At 48.1% G+C, this 17400-nt stretch overlaps 1 protein-coding gene across 1 annotated transcript in view; it reads right to left on the bottom strand.

Moving 5' to 3' along the window:
* Positions 1-17400, bottom strand: part of PPP1R21 (protein phosphatase 1 regulatory subunit 21) — a 247552-nt gene that overhangs the window by 106857 nt on the left and 123295 nt on the right. The window contains exons 10-11 of the mRNA XM_082252349.1: positions 13999-14100; positions 13822-13910 (exon numbers count right to left, since the gene is read on the bottom strand). Coding sequence (XP_082108475.1) covers positions 13822-13910; positions 13999-14100 — 191 coding nt within the window. The remainder of the gene's footprint in view (positions 1-13821; positions 13911-13998; positions 14101-17400) is intronic.

Genomic DNA, 17400 nt, shown 5'->3' with positions numbered 1-17400 from the left:
TTGATCAGCATAGTGAGCACTCCAGGAATCACTAAAGTTGCAAAATAGGCCGGAACTCCACTTTAAGGCGACCTGAAAGTGGCGCGATTTATCCACGATTTTGATTGGACTTTGAGCACTGCCTGTGTAATCTTGAGGTCTATGGACCGCAAGTCGCATCAAAGTCTGAAAGAGTAGTGCCTGGGACTACTTTTAAGTCACTGCGATTTGAAGTCGCACAAATATGAATGGATGGTGCTCATTGGAAATCATGTGGTACGATTTGTCATGCGACTTTGCGTTCCCAAGTTGTACGACAGGGGGCCTAACAGGGGCACAGACAGCAAAAAAAACAGGACAGGTATTCTAAGCCCGTTCTACTTTTAAAAAAAAATAATAATAATTGCCTTTAATTAGACTTTAAAGCGTTTGTTATCCCAACATTTCATATTCCTGATATGTGGCTGCTGTACCATGTACATATATGAGAAAGTCTCCTGTTTTCTTTGTATTGCTTCCTTTATGTGAAATCCCTGGTGTTCCTGCCAGCCCCTCTGCGTTCCTAGTAAAAACTGACCACACTAAGCAGGAGAGCACATCCTGGTAAGTTCTGTAGCTATGCTGGGAACGCAGTATGCTATTCTCCATTGATCAGACTTGTCCTGACACACCCACACTGCACAGCCATTTACTGGGAAGCTCAGTGTGCTGCGGCTTCTCCTCCCCCAGCTCTTATGCAGCTGCGAACAGAGGGAATGTGATCATTTTATAAAAACAAAAAAAGGTGGTTGGATCCAGAACACATTAATGGTCCTACTCTAGATTCTTTGTTTAAAGCTGAAATATCTGGTGATATTTTGCCTTCCCTGTTTCCTCCTTCCGCTCTCTGGAATGATCACAGAGTGCCTATCATCCTTCTATATAGGAACACAGGTCTACTCTATGGTCATTTCAGAAGCCACACCCCCCCCCACCCACAGTTAGAATCACTCCCCTAGGCTCACACTTAACCCCTTGATCACCCACAATGTTAACCCCTTCCCTGCCAGTGTCATTACAGTAACAGTGCATATTTTTAGCGCTGATTACTGTAGTAATGTCACTGGTTCCCCCAAAAGTGTCAAAAATGTCAGTCAGGGGTGCGATCTGTCCACCATAATGTCGCACTCCAGCCAAAAAACGCAGATCGCCGCCATTACTAGTAAAAAAAAAACAAAAAAAAAAAAAACAACAATAAAAATGACAAATCATTCCCGTAGTTAGTAGACACGATAACTTTTGCGCAAACCAATCTAAATACGCTTATTGCGATTATTTTTTTTTTTACCAAAAATATGTAGCAGAAAAATTGGCCTAAAATGTTAAAAAATTTAGATTTTTTACATTTTTTATTTTAGAATGTCATAGCAGAATGTGAAAAATATTGTTTTTTTTCCCCAGAATTGTCGCTCTTTTTTTGTTTATAGCGCAAAAAATAAAATAATAATAAAAAAAAAAAAATCATCGCACAGGTGATCAAATACCACCAAAAGAAAGCTCTATTTGTGGGGAAAAAAGGACATCAATTTCATTTGGGTACAGCATCGCATGACCGCGCAATTGTCAGTTAAAGTAACGCAGTGCCGAATCGCAAAATAGGGCCTGGTCAGGAAGGGGGTAAAACCTTCCCAGGGCTGAAGTGTTTAAAGGGTGCCTTGAGATTGTCTATAATTTTTAAGGGTGACTTGACTGAAAAAAGGTTGAGAGAAACACTGCTCTAGACCAGCCTTTTTCAACCAGGGTGCCGCGGCACCCTGGTGTGCCTCCTGGGTTCTTCAGGGGTGCCTTGGCAGAATGGCAACAAATTTCCACAGATTTTTACTTTGTAGAATTACAACTCTGGGCACTGTGCTGGTCAGGCCACTGGCACCCTGATGACCCTGGGCACTGTGCAGGTCAAGCCACTGGCACCCTGACAACCCTGGGCACTGTGCAGATCAAGCCAGTGGCACCCTGACAATCCTGGGCACTGTGCAGGTCAAGCCACTGGCACCCTGACAACCCTGGGCACTGTGCAGGTCAAGCCACTGGCACCCTGACAACCCTGGGCACTGTGCAGGTCAAGCCACTGGCACCCTGACAACACTGGGCACTGTGCAGGTCAAGCCACTGGTACCCTGACAACCCTGGGCACTGTGCAGGTCAAGCCACTGGCACCCTGACAACCCTGGGCACTGTGCAGGTCAAGCCACTGGCACCCTGACAACCCTGGGCACTGTGCAGTTCAAGCCACTGGCACCTTGGTAACCCTGGGCACTGTGCAGGTCAAGCCACTGGCACCCTGACAGCCCTGGGCACTGTGCAGGTCAAGCCACTGGCACCCTGACAACCCTGGGCACTGTGCAGGTCAAGCCACTGGCACCCTGACAACCCTGGGCACTGTGCAGGTCAAGCCACTGGCACCTTGGTAACCCTGGGCACTGCGCAGGTCAAGCCACTGGCACCCTGACAACCCTGGGAACTGTGCAGGTCAAGCCACTTGCATCCTGACAACCCTGGGCACTGTGCAGGTCAAGCCACTGGCACCCTGACAACCCTGGGCACTGTGCAGGTCAAGCCACTTGCATCCTGACAACCCTGGGAACTGTGCAGGTCAAGCCACTGGCACCCTGACAACACTGGGCACTGTGCAGGTCAAGCCACTGGTACCCTGACAACCCTGGGCACTGTGCAGGTCAAGCCACTGGCACCCTGACAACCCTGGGCACTGTGCAGGTCAAGCCACTGGCACCCTGACAACACTGGGCACTGTGCAGGTCAAGCCACTGGTACCCTGACAACCCTGGGCACTGTGCAGGTCAAGCCACTGGCACCCTGACAACCCTGGGCACTGTGCAGGTCAAGCCACTGGCACCCTGACAACCCTGGGCACTGTGCAGTTCAAGCCACTGGCACCTTGGTAACCCTGGGCACTGTGCAGGTCAAGCCACTGGCACCCTGACAGCCCTAGGCACTGTGCAGGTCAAGCCACTGGCACCCTGACAACCCTGGGCACTGTGCAGGTCAAGCCACTGGCACCCTGACAACCCTGGGCACTGTGCAGGTCAAGCCACTGGCACCTTGGTAACCCTGGGCACTGCGCAGGTCAAGCCACTGGCACCCTGACAACCCTGGGAACTGTGCAGGTCAAGCCACTTGCATCCTGACAACCCTGGGCACTGTGCAGGTCAAGCCACTGGCACCCTGACAACCCTGGGCACTGTGCAGGTCAAGCCACTGGCACCCTGACAACCCTGGGAACTGTGCAGGTCAAGCCACTGGCACCCTGACAACACTGGGCACTGTGCAGGTCAAGCCACTGGTACCCTGACAACCCTGGGCACTGTGCAGGTCAAGCCACTGGCACCCTGACAACCCTGGGCACTGTGCAGGTCAAGCCACTGGCACCCTGACAACCCTGGGCACTGTGCAGTTCAAGCCACTGGCACCTTGGTAACCCTGGGCACTGTGCAGGTCAAGCCACTGGCACCCTGACAGCCCTGGGAACTGTGCAGGTCAAGCCACTTGCATCCTGACAACCCTGGGCACTGTGCAGGTCAAGCCACTGGCACCCTGACAACCCTGGGCACTGTGCAGGTCAAGCCACTTGCACCCTGACAACCAGTGACATCACTGGATGATAAGGAGAATGACAGATGCTTTCACAGCATACCTATTTACTCCTCCTCATCCCTTCTCTGTCAGCACTGGGGTCACATTAGCAAATAAAAGAAGAGACACTGAGGGAGAAGAGAAACCCTAGAATACTAGTCCGTACAAGTTTTGCAATAGCGGAGGAATAAATCACTTCTAATGTTGGATGGCCCACGTGTATGGATGTTGCTGCGTTATGTAAAACTATTAGTTTAGGAGTTTTTTTACATTTTAGAATGGGGTGCCTCGAGATTGTGCAGAATTGTTAAGGGTGCCACAACTGAAAAAAGATTGAGAAACACTGTTCTAGACCATGGTCCATGGTCCCTGTTCTAGACCATGGTCCCTGGTCCCTGTTCTAGACCATGGTCTAGAACAGGGATTCCCAAACTACGGCCCTGCAGATGCTGCGGAACTACACATCCCATGAGGCATTGTAAAACTCTGACATTCACATACATGACTAGGCCGCCTGATGGGAATTGTAGTTCCTGAGCAACTGGAGGGCCGTAGTTTGGGAATCCCTGGTGTAGAAGACATGGAGCCGTGTCCCATCAGTGAATGAAAGAGAAATGAACATTTGTGTCATTCTAATAAGTTATGGCCACGGCTGTACATTACTTCCATTACGCCAATCTGGAACAATGCAAGCATGCAATGCCTGGAGTTCAGCTTTAAAAAAATAAAATTCTTCCATACGCCATGTCTTTATGTGCGGTGTCTGTAATATATCTCATTCTCCAGCTGTCACAGCATTCTCATCCTTCATTTTGATCTACTGCCACCATTTTGTACAGCGAAGGTTGCCAGTGGGCCTGTGCGGCTGGGGAATTTGTTCAATGTCAGATGTATCCAGAGAGCGCAGCGTTATTATTCAAAGGCTGCTGTCAGAGGACAGATACTGGCGGCTCCGGCCTTTGAAACCGATTCTGGTTCCTTCTCAGTCAAAGCAGCGCGGCTTGGCAGAGAGGTGTTGTGTGAACCCATTGGGAATAACTATAATTACACTCCGAGCTGCAGGCAAAACTCTCTCCCAGGGCCGAAGATATTCCCGGCTACCGCCATCGCAGCTCCAGCCGGATATTCTACTAATGACACAAAAGCAGGTTAAATACGAACGCCGTTACAGATCCATGTCTAACGAGAACGCCAACCTCAACAAAAGCAAGGAATAAATAATGGAGTAAGAATACCGTTTTACCCACGCCGCTTTTTTAGGCCGGTGCCAACTCTAAGGGGCCCGTTTATAAAGCAGAAAGTGGCACGGTGGCTTTAAATCGCAGGAAAAAAATAAAACCTGCTGACATGTTTATAAAGCACAGCGGTGCGCTTTACAAATCTGCCCTCCGCTCGCTTCGGGACTCCAAAGCAATTGAAGTCCCATTAATTGTATCAAATGGGCCAAAAACTGCCAGGAGGTAAGCCGGTCACATGACCTGTCAAAGCCATGTGCCTTGGCTCTCCTGTCTCATTAGAGAGAACTCCAGACACACCACAGGCTGTCTGCCGCCTATGAATGAAGTGCAAAACAAAGGCACATTGTAGAGCACAGGTGTCAAACACAAGGCCCGCGGGCCGAATGCGGCCCCCCAAGCCATTTCATGTGGCCCTTGCACCTCTCCTGCAGCTGCGGCACCCCCCCTTGCCTCTGCCCCCACCCTGTCTCAGTAGTCAGCAGCAGAGCGAACAGAACTCCTTTGCCAGATCCTGTGCTTCTCTGTGCTGCTGTAAAAAGGCTTGTCTTTGCCCAACCCCCCTTCTCAGCAGTCTGCAGCAGAGAGGAGGGCAAAACTCCTCCTACAGATCCTGCACCTCGCTGTGCAGCCACAACACCACCTTGTCTCTACCTCCCCAGTATTCAGCAGACTCTGTAAGGGTCCTTTCACACGGGCTGTCCATATGTCCATTTTTCATCCCATCCGTTTGCGGGTGAAAAACGGACATAATGAATGTCTATGGGATTGCGGATGGCAGCGGATGACACCCGTTTGCGCCCATTCCGTTCAGTTTTTTGAAACGGAAGAGAACCCTATTTTTCTTCCATTTAAAAAATGGAACGGATGCAAAAAAGGATGTCAGCGGTGTCATCCGCTGACATCCGCAATCCCATAGACATACATTATGTCAGTTTTTCATGTGCAAACGGATGGATGAAAAACGGACATACGGAACGGACCCTCCAAAAGTGCACCCGGGTCCGTTTAAAAAAAAAAAAAAGTCACTGAGCGGATGAAAAAACTGAACGGACCGTGTGAAAGTACCCTAAAGGTGACTCCTCTGGTCCTCCTCCAGACCTTGCACTTCCTTCTTCTCAGATCCACCCGCATCTTCCTGGCAGTAGCACAAGGTAAGGAGGTGCATTGTAATATAAGGAAGGATGGGTGACTCTTGTCTTATGATGGTGGGGGGGGCTCTTGACATGTCATGTAAGGGTGCTCTGGACATCTGATCTTACAGCTATAACCGGCCCTTTGAGGGCAACCATAATGCTGATGCGGCCCGCGATTAAATTGAGTTTGACACCCCTGTTGTAGAGTAAAGGCTAAATTATCCTGCAGAGAGATGATGGAGGTATCCTCTGCCTCAGGGCTGTGTACTGAATACAAGGACTTTTGTGAATGGACAAGGGGAGAGGAAAAGGGAGGTTAAGGCCCCCTTTCACACTTGTGCGACCTAAAAGTCGCATGATTTTGCTGCCATTTTGACTGGACTTGAAGCAATGCCTGTGTAATCTTTGGATTTGGAGCTCAAAATGCATCAAAGTCGGACCAAAGTAGTGCAGGGATTACTTTGAAGTCGCACAGATATGAACGGTACTCATGTACATTGAAAGGAAATCATGGAGTCAGACTTCTCATGCAGTCCCAAGTTGCAGGACAAGTCGCAAAAGTGTGAAAGAGGCCTAAATGACAATCCCTGTACTGTACAAGACCTGCAACATTGGCACCAGCATGTATGAAACTATGATTATTTTTTTTATCTTACTTGGCAGTCATCTAGACCTGCGGGGAAACATCATTAGGAGTAATTTGCATGTTTTTGGAGCTCTGCTTTAATGTCCATAGTTTAATCATAGGTGCATTTAAAGCGAAACTTTACCCAGAATAACTTGAGTAAAAATAATGTTCTATAGCAAGGAACGAAATTAATAATTATGCTGCCAAAATGAGTTTGTGCTGTAAATTGCCTCCAGCATTTCTCCTGTTTCTTCTTGCTGGGGGCCACCATTTTGCTGAAGCCCAGAGCCCCTTAAAGTGGAAGTAAACCAATCCATTTAACAGTTTCAAAGCATGACGGGAATGTAACACTCGCATTGGCTGTGCTCTCAACAAATACTAAACCAGGGAAATGGAAACTGTGACCCTCCAGATGTTACAGAACTACAAGTCCCATGAGGCATAGCAAGACTGACAGCCACAAGCATGACACCCAGAGGCAGAGGCATGATGGGATTTGTAGTTTTGCAACAGCTGGAGGGCCACAGTTTGCATATCCCTGTACTAAACCATCCAATGGCTGGTGTCATATGTGTAGCATCATGGCAAATGCAGATTAAGCAGAGGCAAAGGTGGCAGCTTCCTTGGCAGAAAACGATAGCAGGGTTCCACTTTACAGCAGTAAATCCTTTGGATGTCAGCAGATCGGCCTCTATTGGCTCTGATTTTCAGCACAGTGCCAGAAAATAGAGAGGAACTGAGCATGTGCAAAGCAGAGTTAGACAGTGTATTACTGGATTTTAAAGCGGAGCTCCGCCAAAAAGAGGAAGCGCCGCTTGTTCGCACCCTGCACTGCCACATTGGCACTTTTTGGGGAGGAGTGGGTACTTGACAGGTACCCACTCTTACTTTCGGGTAAGATCGGTGATCTATGACATTTCCAGATACTCCTCATTACCCCCTCTACCTTCTGGGACACACATAGGTCCTAGAAGATGGTGGACGGCATGCCCAGAAGCTGTTTAGCAGGGAATGCCGCATCTGCCCCGGAAGTGATGAGCGGGGCCGGTGCAGGCGCATTGATTCCTGGGAGCGATGACGTTCAGCTCCCAGGAATCATCGCAAGCCGGAAGAGACGGCGCGGGCCATGGCGGGAGGAAGTGGAAGGAAGGGGAGTATATTTTCTTCTATAAAAAAGGTAAGTGAACAAAAAAAAAAAAGTGAAAAAAAAATAGGAGTATCCATTTGTTTTTTAGTTGACAATCAGCAAGCGGATGGCCCAAAGTGGATTTTGAGGCCGGAACTCCGCTTTAATGTTTACATAGCTATACCTGCAAAAGGGGTCAGGCTGAAGGCATGTATCATGGCTTTAAGTTCCACTTTAAAGCGGAGTTCTGACCCCCCGACATGCCACATTTGGCATGTCATTTGTTTGGGGGGGGGCGGGTACCTAGTTTTGACAGGTACCCGCTCCGACTTCCGCTCGGAGCGCCGCAGCGCCCTGAGCGGAAGTTCTCCTCTCCCCCTCCCTCCCTGCAATCTTCTGGGACACGTCAGAGGTCCCAGAAGATTGCCGGCCAATCACGGCGCGCAGCGCGACTCGCGCATGCGCAGTGGGTACCCGGCTGTGAAGCCGCAAACTGTAACAGCCGGGTGCCCACAGCAGTGATGCCGGCGCCGAGGGAGAGGATCGAGGCTTCCGGCGGCCGCATCGCTGGACCGTTGGACAGGTGAGTAAATGGCTGGAACTCCGCTTTAAGGCTGGGTTCACACTGAAGTGATGCGTCACATCACATTCCTGTGCAAATCACATTATTTCGTTTGGCTCAAATCGGACCCCATCAGCACGAAAAAGGTTCAGGCACCTTTTTTTTTTTTTTGCCGCACTGAAAAACGGACTGCATGGGTGTTCATATCCATGTGATCCTACCAAATGAAAAAAATATGTAATACTAGATTACTAGCAGCGCAGTTCCTCTATGAACAAGTAGTGAACTGTGTAGCAATATCGCACACAGATCTCTCCAGTGTGGTAATGCAAAACTAGTTTTCTATCAACAAAAAAAACGGTGTGTAGTGTGTGGATACACCATGTAAATATAAAGTGCAATCAAATATCCAAATGCAACAACTATATGTGCAAATGGAAACCTTATAAAGTGCATCGATGAGCAAATAGTGCAAATAATGTCCATATAAAGTGCAATGATAAACCATTTCAAGTGCAAACAGTGTCCATGTAAAGTGCATAAAGGATGGTTGCTGGTAATTTATAGTCTCTTCAAGGTGCTACAAAACGTGGTTCCCTTTTAGTGGTGCAATAATTATGGAGTGATATACACCCAGCAAGAGCAATGATGGTGACACCCTCCATGCACTTGGGATATGAGAAGAATGCACACTCACCAGAAGTTGTTGACCTCCGATGCCAATCCGCAAGAAGGTCAAAAATAGCTTAGAAAGGACCACCCAGGTTACAGACCTAGACGACCTTTCTAAGCTATTTTTGACCTTCTCGCCGTATGGCACCGGAGGTCAACAACTTCTGGATGCGTATTTGGTTCAATAGACCTCAATGTAAACACATAAAAAAATGCAGTGCTTGTGTTTTTGATTCGTTTCTGCTGCCAAAACGCATCAAAAACACAGGTAAAAAACGCACCCAGAAAATGCATCATCCGCAACCTGCATAGGCGTGAACCAGGCCTTAATGGCACTCAAAAGTGGCATGCAGGAACCACAAAAATGTGATCCCAGCCTAAAACTGCCAATAGATGGATCTAATCTTGGTCGGTTCAGCAGGGAATCTATGGGCAGGCTGATTATACTGATCCATCAATCAACTTCAGTACAACCAGCCTATCGGATTTTCTTGCGATCACTGCTGGTGGCTATAGCCGACAGCAGTGAACATGGTGTTCTGACAGCAGGGAAGGCTCCCCACTGGCAGAAAAATAGCTCTGCAGGAGAGATTCCTCCATCACCACTTGTTAATGAGGAAAATCTAGCAATTTTCTCTCCTTTCACCCATTGCAGAAGGAAAGAAAATTGCATAATCTATGGGCTGCCTTAGGGTGAAGGTCCGCTTTAAACAGTAATACTTATACTTCTTCTCTGTTGCCCTAGTGGCGACATCCCATAGGACGAAACGCATTGGGTGGAGTTACAGCAGTGGGGTCATCATGCCCGCCAAAGCGTCGATCAGCATTTACTGGTGTTTGATATGCGATTTACCTTTTTACATTTGTGAGTAATATTTTAATATAATAAAAGCGGGATTTTAATATTACTAAACTATGAGAGATCTTCTTCCTCTTGCCTATCATTGATTTACATTTATCATGCAATGGTTTGCTGCAGCCGGCGGAATGAGCTCCATCTGATACCTGGAAGCCACTATCCATCCATCCATGTGGGTTGTTTCCCAAAATGCAGCCAGACCTCCTTCCTTTGAGGTATTAGGATCTGGTAAGCAGTTTGTGACATTTGGTGCACACATGCGGTGAAGAGTTTTATTTACCTGTATGATTCCTCGATTATATTGGCACACAGATTTCTCTATGGTCATGGACTTTGAACTGAGCACTTTATAAATATGTGGGATTTTTGGTTGATTTTTTGAGCACCTATAAGAATTTTTTGCTTTCTCGGTTGGTTTTCAATACATTGGATGTATTTCATTTTACATATTTGGACAGTGCTACACAATTGGGTCAAAAACAGTACTACTGCCTACAAATCACCAGAGGATTGAAGCAGAAAGATGGACTATAGGCAAGGTAGCATCTTTGCAACAGATTTGGAATGCCTATGTGAGCATTGCCCTGCCCTTCTCAGATGCCAATTGCCTACATTATTCTCCCTTAGTAAGTGCCAGGAGGTGGGCAGCTTTCACAGATATTACCATCTTTCTGGATTAAATAAGGAGCACAAGGGTTGTAGCCGAGCAGTCTGGGCATTCATCCGGCCTTTGGCTCCTGTCTTGGTTGCCCTTGTGGGTAACCCATGACTACACTGGTGATGCCCATGCAGCATTTCCACCCATGAGGTCTTCAAAGAACCTGCCCTTCCAACCTGTCACCTTACCCAACAGCCACTCCCACTGAAAGCCTGACTGCAGCTCTGGGGTAGTATGCAGCAAGTCAGCATTAAGAAACCTTTTTATGTAATTACACAAGCAGAAAAAACAGATTTCAAAACCTTTGAAGCAAATTTGAAGCATGTCAAAGTGGCGTTACATCCAAAAGCAAACATTTAATATATTGCAGCTTTCCAATCCTTATATGTGGTGGCTGCATTTGTTTCCTTTTTTAGGCCCTCACTTATTTTCACCTGGTGATCCTGCCAGGAAGTTTGTGCTCTTCCAACAGAACAAGCTGTCCTGCAGATATAGCAGTTAGAGGGTTGAGATAAACCATTTACATTTGGCAGGGGTGCTTACAAAGATCAGCTTTTATGTAAAACCTTTATCCCATAAGGAAAGAAAACAGTTTGCTGTAAGGCTCAGTTCACATAAGTCCAGTCGCGGTTTCAGCCTGGTTTTTAAAATGAGTCCGGTGCGGTTTTGCTTAGCAGTTCAGGTGTGATTCAGGTGCAAATTTTTACTTGAAATCACACCTGACTCAAAAAAGGAACAGAACTCTTTTAAATATACAGAAATCGGCCACCCCGGACATAAGTGAACCGGTTTCATTTAAAGCTATTTGGTTCACATGTGATGCAGTTCAAAACGCATCCAGTTCACATATATGTGAACCGAGCCTTGCTGAAGCTCAAGTTTGGTTTCAATTTACATGGTCAGGTTGAAAAAAAAAGTCCATCTGGCTCAACCGACAAAAAACAAAAAAAATAGTAAAGAAAACCCAACCATACAATCCCATATAGAAAATCCTATACCCGCAGTTGATCCAGAGGAAGGTGAAAAACCCCAGCAAAGCATGATCCAATTAGCTACATCAGGGGAAAAAATTCCTTCCTGATCCCCAGAGAGGCAATCGGATATTCCCTGGATCAACTTTACCTATAAATATTATTTGTTATATACCGTATATACTCGAGTAGGAGTCGACCCGAATATAAGCCGAAGCACATAATTTTACCACAAAAAACTGGGAAAAATTATTGACTATATAAGTTTTAGTACAAGTATAAGCCTAGGGTGGGAAATGCAGAAGCTACTGGACCCAACTGGAGCACCACGAGACCCAAAACAGGGGCTGCGGGCATGGTACAGGAGATGCAGAGGCTGTGGACATGGTACAGGAGATGCAGGGCTGCGGGCATGGTACAGGAGATGGTACAGGCATGATACAGGAGATGCAGGGCTGCGGGCATGGTACAGGAGATGCAGGGCTGCAGGCATGGTACAGGAGATGCCGGGCTGCGGGCATGGTACAGGAGATGCCGGGCTGCGGGCATGGTACAGGAGATGCCGGGCTGCGGGCATGGTACAGGAGATGCAGGGCTGCGGGCATGGTACAGGAGATGCAGGGGTACAGGCATGATACAGGAGATGCGGGGCTGCGGACATGGTACAGGAGATGCGGGGCTGCGGACATGGTACAGGAGATGCGGGGCTGCGGACATGGTACAGGAGATGCGGGGCTGCGGACATGGTACAGGAGATGCGGGGCTGCGGACATGGTACAGGAGATGCGGGGCTGCGGACATGGTACAGGAGATGCGGGGCTGCGGACATGGTACAGGAGATGCGGGGCTGCGGACATGGTACAGGAGATGCGGGGCTGCGGACATGGTACAGGAGATGCGGGGCTGCGGACATGGTACAGGAGATGCGGGGCTGCGGACATGGTACAGGAGATGCGGGGCTGCGGACATGGTACAGGAGATGCGGGGCTGCGGACATGGTACAGGAGATGCGGGGCTGCGGACATGGTACAGGAGATGCGGGGCTGCGGACATGGTACAGGAGATGCGGGGCTGCGGACATGGTACAGGAGATGCGGGGCTGCGGACATGGTACAGGAGATGCGGGGCTGCGGACATGGTACAGGAGATGCGGGGCTGCGGACATGGTACAGGAGATGCGGGGCTGCGGACATGGTACAGGAGATGCGGGGCTGCGGACATGGTACAGGAGATGCGGGGCTGCGGACATGGTACAGGAGATGCGGGGCTGCGGACATGGTACAGGAGATGCGGGGCTGCGGACATGGTACAGGAGATGCGGGGCTGCGGACATGGTACAGGAGATGCGGGGCTGCGGACATGGTACAGGAGATGCGGGGCTGCGGACATGGTACAGGAGATGCGGGGCTGCGGACATGGTACAGGAGATGCGGGGCTGCGGACATGGTACAGGAGATGCGGGGCTGCGGACATGGTACAGGAGATGCGGGGCTGCGGACATGGTACAGGAGATGCGGGGCTGCGGACATGGTACAGGAGATGCGGGGCTGCGGACATGGTACAGGAGATGCGGGGCTGCGGACATGGTACAGGAGATGCGGGGCTGCGGACATGGTACAGGGAAATTTCCTGTACCATGCCTGCAGCCCTGCATCTCCTGAGGAGATGCAGGGCTGTGGGCATGGTACAGAAGATGGTACAGGCATGATACAGGAGATGGTACAGGAGAGGCGGTGCTGCAGGCATGGTTCAGGATAATCTCCTGTACCATGCCTGCAGCACTGCATCTTCTGAGGAGATGCAGGGGCTGCGGAGGAGTCTCACTTACCTTTCGGTGAGGCGCCTAACATTTAAAAATGGCGCCAACATGTCACCGCGCATGCAGCATCTGCTCGGGAATAGCCAAACATGTACAGGCTTTCCCGAGCGGTGGTGGCGCATGCGCGGTGCACTGGAGAACAGGTAAGTGGGACCCTCACTCTAGTATAAGCTGACGGGGCCTTTTTTAGCATAAAAAACGTGCTGAAGAAGTCGGCTTATACTCGAGTATATACGGTAATTTGTTAGGTTTATTTAATCTGCAGTCCATCTAAAACTCCCCTCCCCCCAGACTGACAATACTGTACAAAGGTGTCTCTGTTGCTACTTCATGCCAAGTGGGGGCCAGATCACCAGGAAAAAAAATACCTAAAAAAGAAAACAAATGCAGCCACCACATCTAATGATTGGTAAGCTGCAATATAATACATTTTAGGTTTTGGGTTCAATATCACTTAAAGAATACGCATATATACTCTTCCAAAGCTTCACAATCAAATATGTGCATGACTATTGTCTGGGGTGGAATACATAAAAACCTGCATACCTTTTTAATTGGTACGGAAGAATTTTTTGCAGAAAAGACACATAGGATGTAAAGTGCTCAGAAAAATTTTGCAGCTTCACCGCGGTTTCCTGGGGATGAAAATGGGAATATGACAAAAAGGGACAGAGATTTATTCACAGATGGAGAAGAAGGAGATAATGAGCTAGGAAATATTACCAGGACGGTAATGGTGCCCTCGGTGATGCTTTCAAATAACAGGAGCATTCCTTCCTCCAGAGGACGCACGTAAGAGGCATTTTCATGGAGATAGTGCGAGAACTGCGTGATGGAAGGCAGACAGTTAGAGGATCCAAAGTAGGCCACTTATACGTTACATCAAGCTTAGTGGATACATCACTGTCAATTAAATGTCTCTTCTTTTTTTCTTTTTTTTCCTGTTGTACTATAAAAATCAAATTGAAATCACACAGCATGCTAATCCTTCAAAAGGAAGAAAGTTTTCAAACAGGAGTATTTGTTTTATCTCAAGTCTGTACAACAGAGTGCAATAATTACCGATTCTTCAAAATGAGATGCACTGTAACATGGAATGGGATTATTGATGAAGACTCCACAATCCCTGAGCTGAGCGAAACTCTACACGCCCAGAACAAGATTGTTGGCCAACACTGCCATCTGCTGGTCAACTATAGGCATGGCTAGACATTCAAATCTGTAAATTTAACATCTCTGAGCTGAAATACTGTATATACATTATGTATTCTAAATATCTTTGAATGAATCCGCTATCCAAAGACATCTGCTGATCTGGACAGTTTAACTTTTATCATATGAAGAAGTTTATATGTTGCCACAGACTATATGATGATCAGACGATTTGATGAAGGGTAAAGGCCCGTACACACGTGCAGATTGTCGGCCGAAAAGATTCGGCCGACGACCGATAGGCCGATTTTCGGCTTGTTAGTATGATGCTTCCGACAGCGCACTTTCGGCCGAACAGAATCTGTCGTGCAAGCATTAAAATTTTTGTATGCCGACACCAGAACGGCCGATTGTTCGCCAGTCAGTACAGAATTCGGCCGACAAATAGCAGATTTGCAAGACTGGGCATGCTCAGAAAAGAAAAAACACAGGGAAAGTTAACCATCACATGACATCACTTCTGCAGGCGGCGGACAAAATTCGTGTGCAGTCTTTTGCACTTTTCAGCGGACACGACATCCCGGGGACAAAAGATAGCCGATCGGTCGGCCGACGATCGGTACGTGTGTACGGGCCTTAAGTGATGTTGTCTATTTGCATGGCCACACATACCTGCCTCCTTTGTTTTTCAGCACATTGCACAAATGCTTCATTATACATGAGCATTGGAAAGCTGCTGAAAGTGAATAGTAATGCACAACAATGCTGTGTATGTGCATTACTATTCACTTTCAGCAGCTTGCCAATGCTCATGTATAATAAAGCATGCTGTTGAACCATGCACAAATAATTCATGTGCACACAAAAAGGTGCAAAGGCTCCCTAAGGCCCCTTTCACACGGGCTTTCCAATCAGGTCCGCCGTTTTTCAGGCGGACCTGATCGGATGCTCCATGTACCTCTACGGAGCAGCGGATGTCAGCCGAGACATCTCCCCTGACACCCGCTGCTATCCGATTCGAACCTGTCCGTGAAATCCAGAAGGATGGAAACCCTATTTTCCATCCGTCTGGAGGATCAGATTGGATAGGTTCAGATGAAAACGGACAGGCGGTCCTTTTTCATCCGATCTCCCATAGAGGAGCTCTGACAGCTCTGTCTCTGCAAAGTAAGCGGAGATGGAGCTGTCATCGGCCTGCTCAGTGGGGATCAGCGGATCGATCCCCGCTGAGAAAAACGGAGTCCGCCAGGCGCAACGCTCGTGTGAAAGGACCCCAAGAGATATCTGCTACAAATTAAAGTGCTAACACTTGGGGGTGGGGGGGGGGAGATTTACTAAAACTGGAACATTCAGAATCTGCTGCAGCTGTGCATGGTAGCCGATCAGATTTTATCTTCAGTTTGTTCAATAGGCCCCTTTCACACAGGCGGACCGTTCAGATCCGCCTGTCAGTTTTTTTGGCGGATCTGAACGGTCCCCCCATGCATATCTATGGGGGATCGGATGTCAGCGGAGACATGTCCGCTGACATCCGATCCGTCAAATCTGGAGGGATGGAAACTCTATTTTCAATCCATCCAGCGGATTGGATGAGAACGGACCGTCGGTTCGTTCCCATCCGATTTCCCCCATAGAGATGCATGGGGAACTGACAGCTGTGTCTCCGCACACAGAGCGGAGACACAGCTGTCATCCTCCTGCTCAGCGGGGATCGGCGGATTGATCCCCCGCTGAGAAAAATGGACGGATAGTGTAAAAGGGGCCTCAAAGAGGTTGTAAACCTCAGAATTTTTTTTTGAAAAACAAACACCTGAAAAACAAACACATAATGAGCTAGTATGCATCGCATACTAGCTTATTATGAAATACTTCCATAAAAAGAAAGCCACGAAGTGCCGCCCACTCACCTCTCTCATGGGTGACATGTTCTGACGCCCTTCTTCCGGGTTTGCGGCATCCGGCCATCTAATTGGCTGGAGCCGCGATTACGTCACTCCTGCGCATGCACATGGGAGCCAACGGTCACGACACAGGGCTCTGAAGGAACGGCACCAGCGGTCGTTCCTTCAGAGCGCATGCGCCAGTGATGTCACTGGCTGCATGTAAGGTAAATATCTCCTAAACGGTACATGTTTAGGAGATATTTACAGTACCTATAGGTAAGCCTTATCATAGGCTTACCTATAGGTACAAGTGTCAGAGGAGGGTTTACTTCCTCTTTAATCTTTGACAATAAAACCTGGAAACGGATTGGTTTCTATGCACAGCTGCACTACATTTTGCACTCTCCAGTTAAGTCGCAAATGCGTTCCTGTTTATTCAGTTAAGATTATTTTGATGAAGAACACGTTCCTTGTAGATTTAAAAGAAATACATACACACTATATTGTCAAAAGTATTAGGACGCCTGCCTTTACATGCACATGAAAGCATGGTCCATATAAAGACATGGATAAGTGAGTTTGGGGTGGAGGAACTTGACTGACCTGTACAGAGTCCTGACCTCAACCCGATAGAACACCTTTGGATGAATTAGAGCCAGGCCTTCTCATCCACATCAGCGCCTGACCTCACAAATGTGCTTCTGGGAGAACAGTCAAACATTGACACACAGACACACTCCTAAACCTTGTGGACAGCCTTCCCAGAAGAGTTGAAGCTGTTATAGCTGCAAAGGGTGAGCCAACTCAATATTGAACCCTACGGACTAAGACTGGGATGCCATTAGAGTTCATGTACGTGTAAAGGCAGGCGTCCCAATACTTTTGGTATTCCATAGAAAATCATTGATTTTTTTCTCCTCCAGTGGTTTGGAGCCTCAAGGTGTGAATGGGGCCTAATACAACCACCACATCTCAGCACTTATAAACTGAAATATATTCATTTTTTGTTCTTGGGTTTAAATGAGCTATTTCTTGCATTTGGGGGGGGGGGGGGAGAATCACGAGTTAAACAGATTCACATTCAAAGTCA

The sequence above is a fragment of the Pelophylax lessonae genome, assembly GCF_965119305.1.
Source record: "Pelophylax lessonae genome assembly, chromosome: 3".
Taxonomy (NCBI): Eukaryota; Metazoa; Chordata; class Amphibia; order Anura; family Ranidae; genus Pelophylax; species Pelophylax lessonae.
Note: the sequence above shows the minus strand (reverse complement) of the source record. Positions and strands in the feature narration are given on the sequence as shown.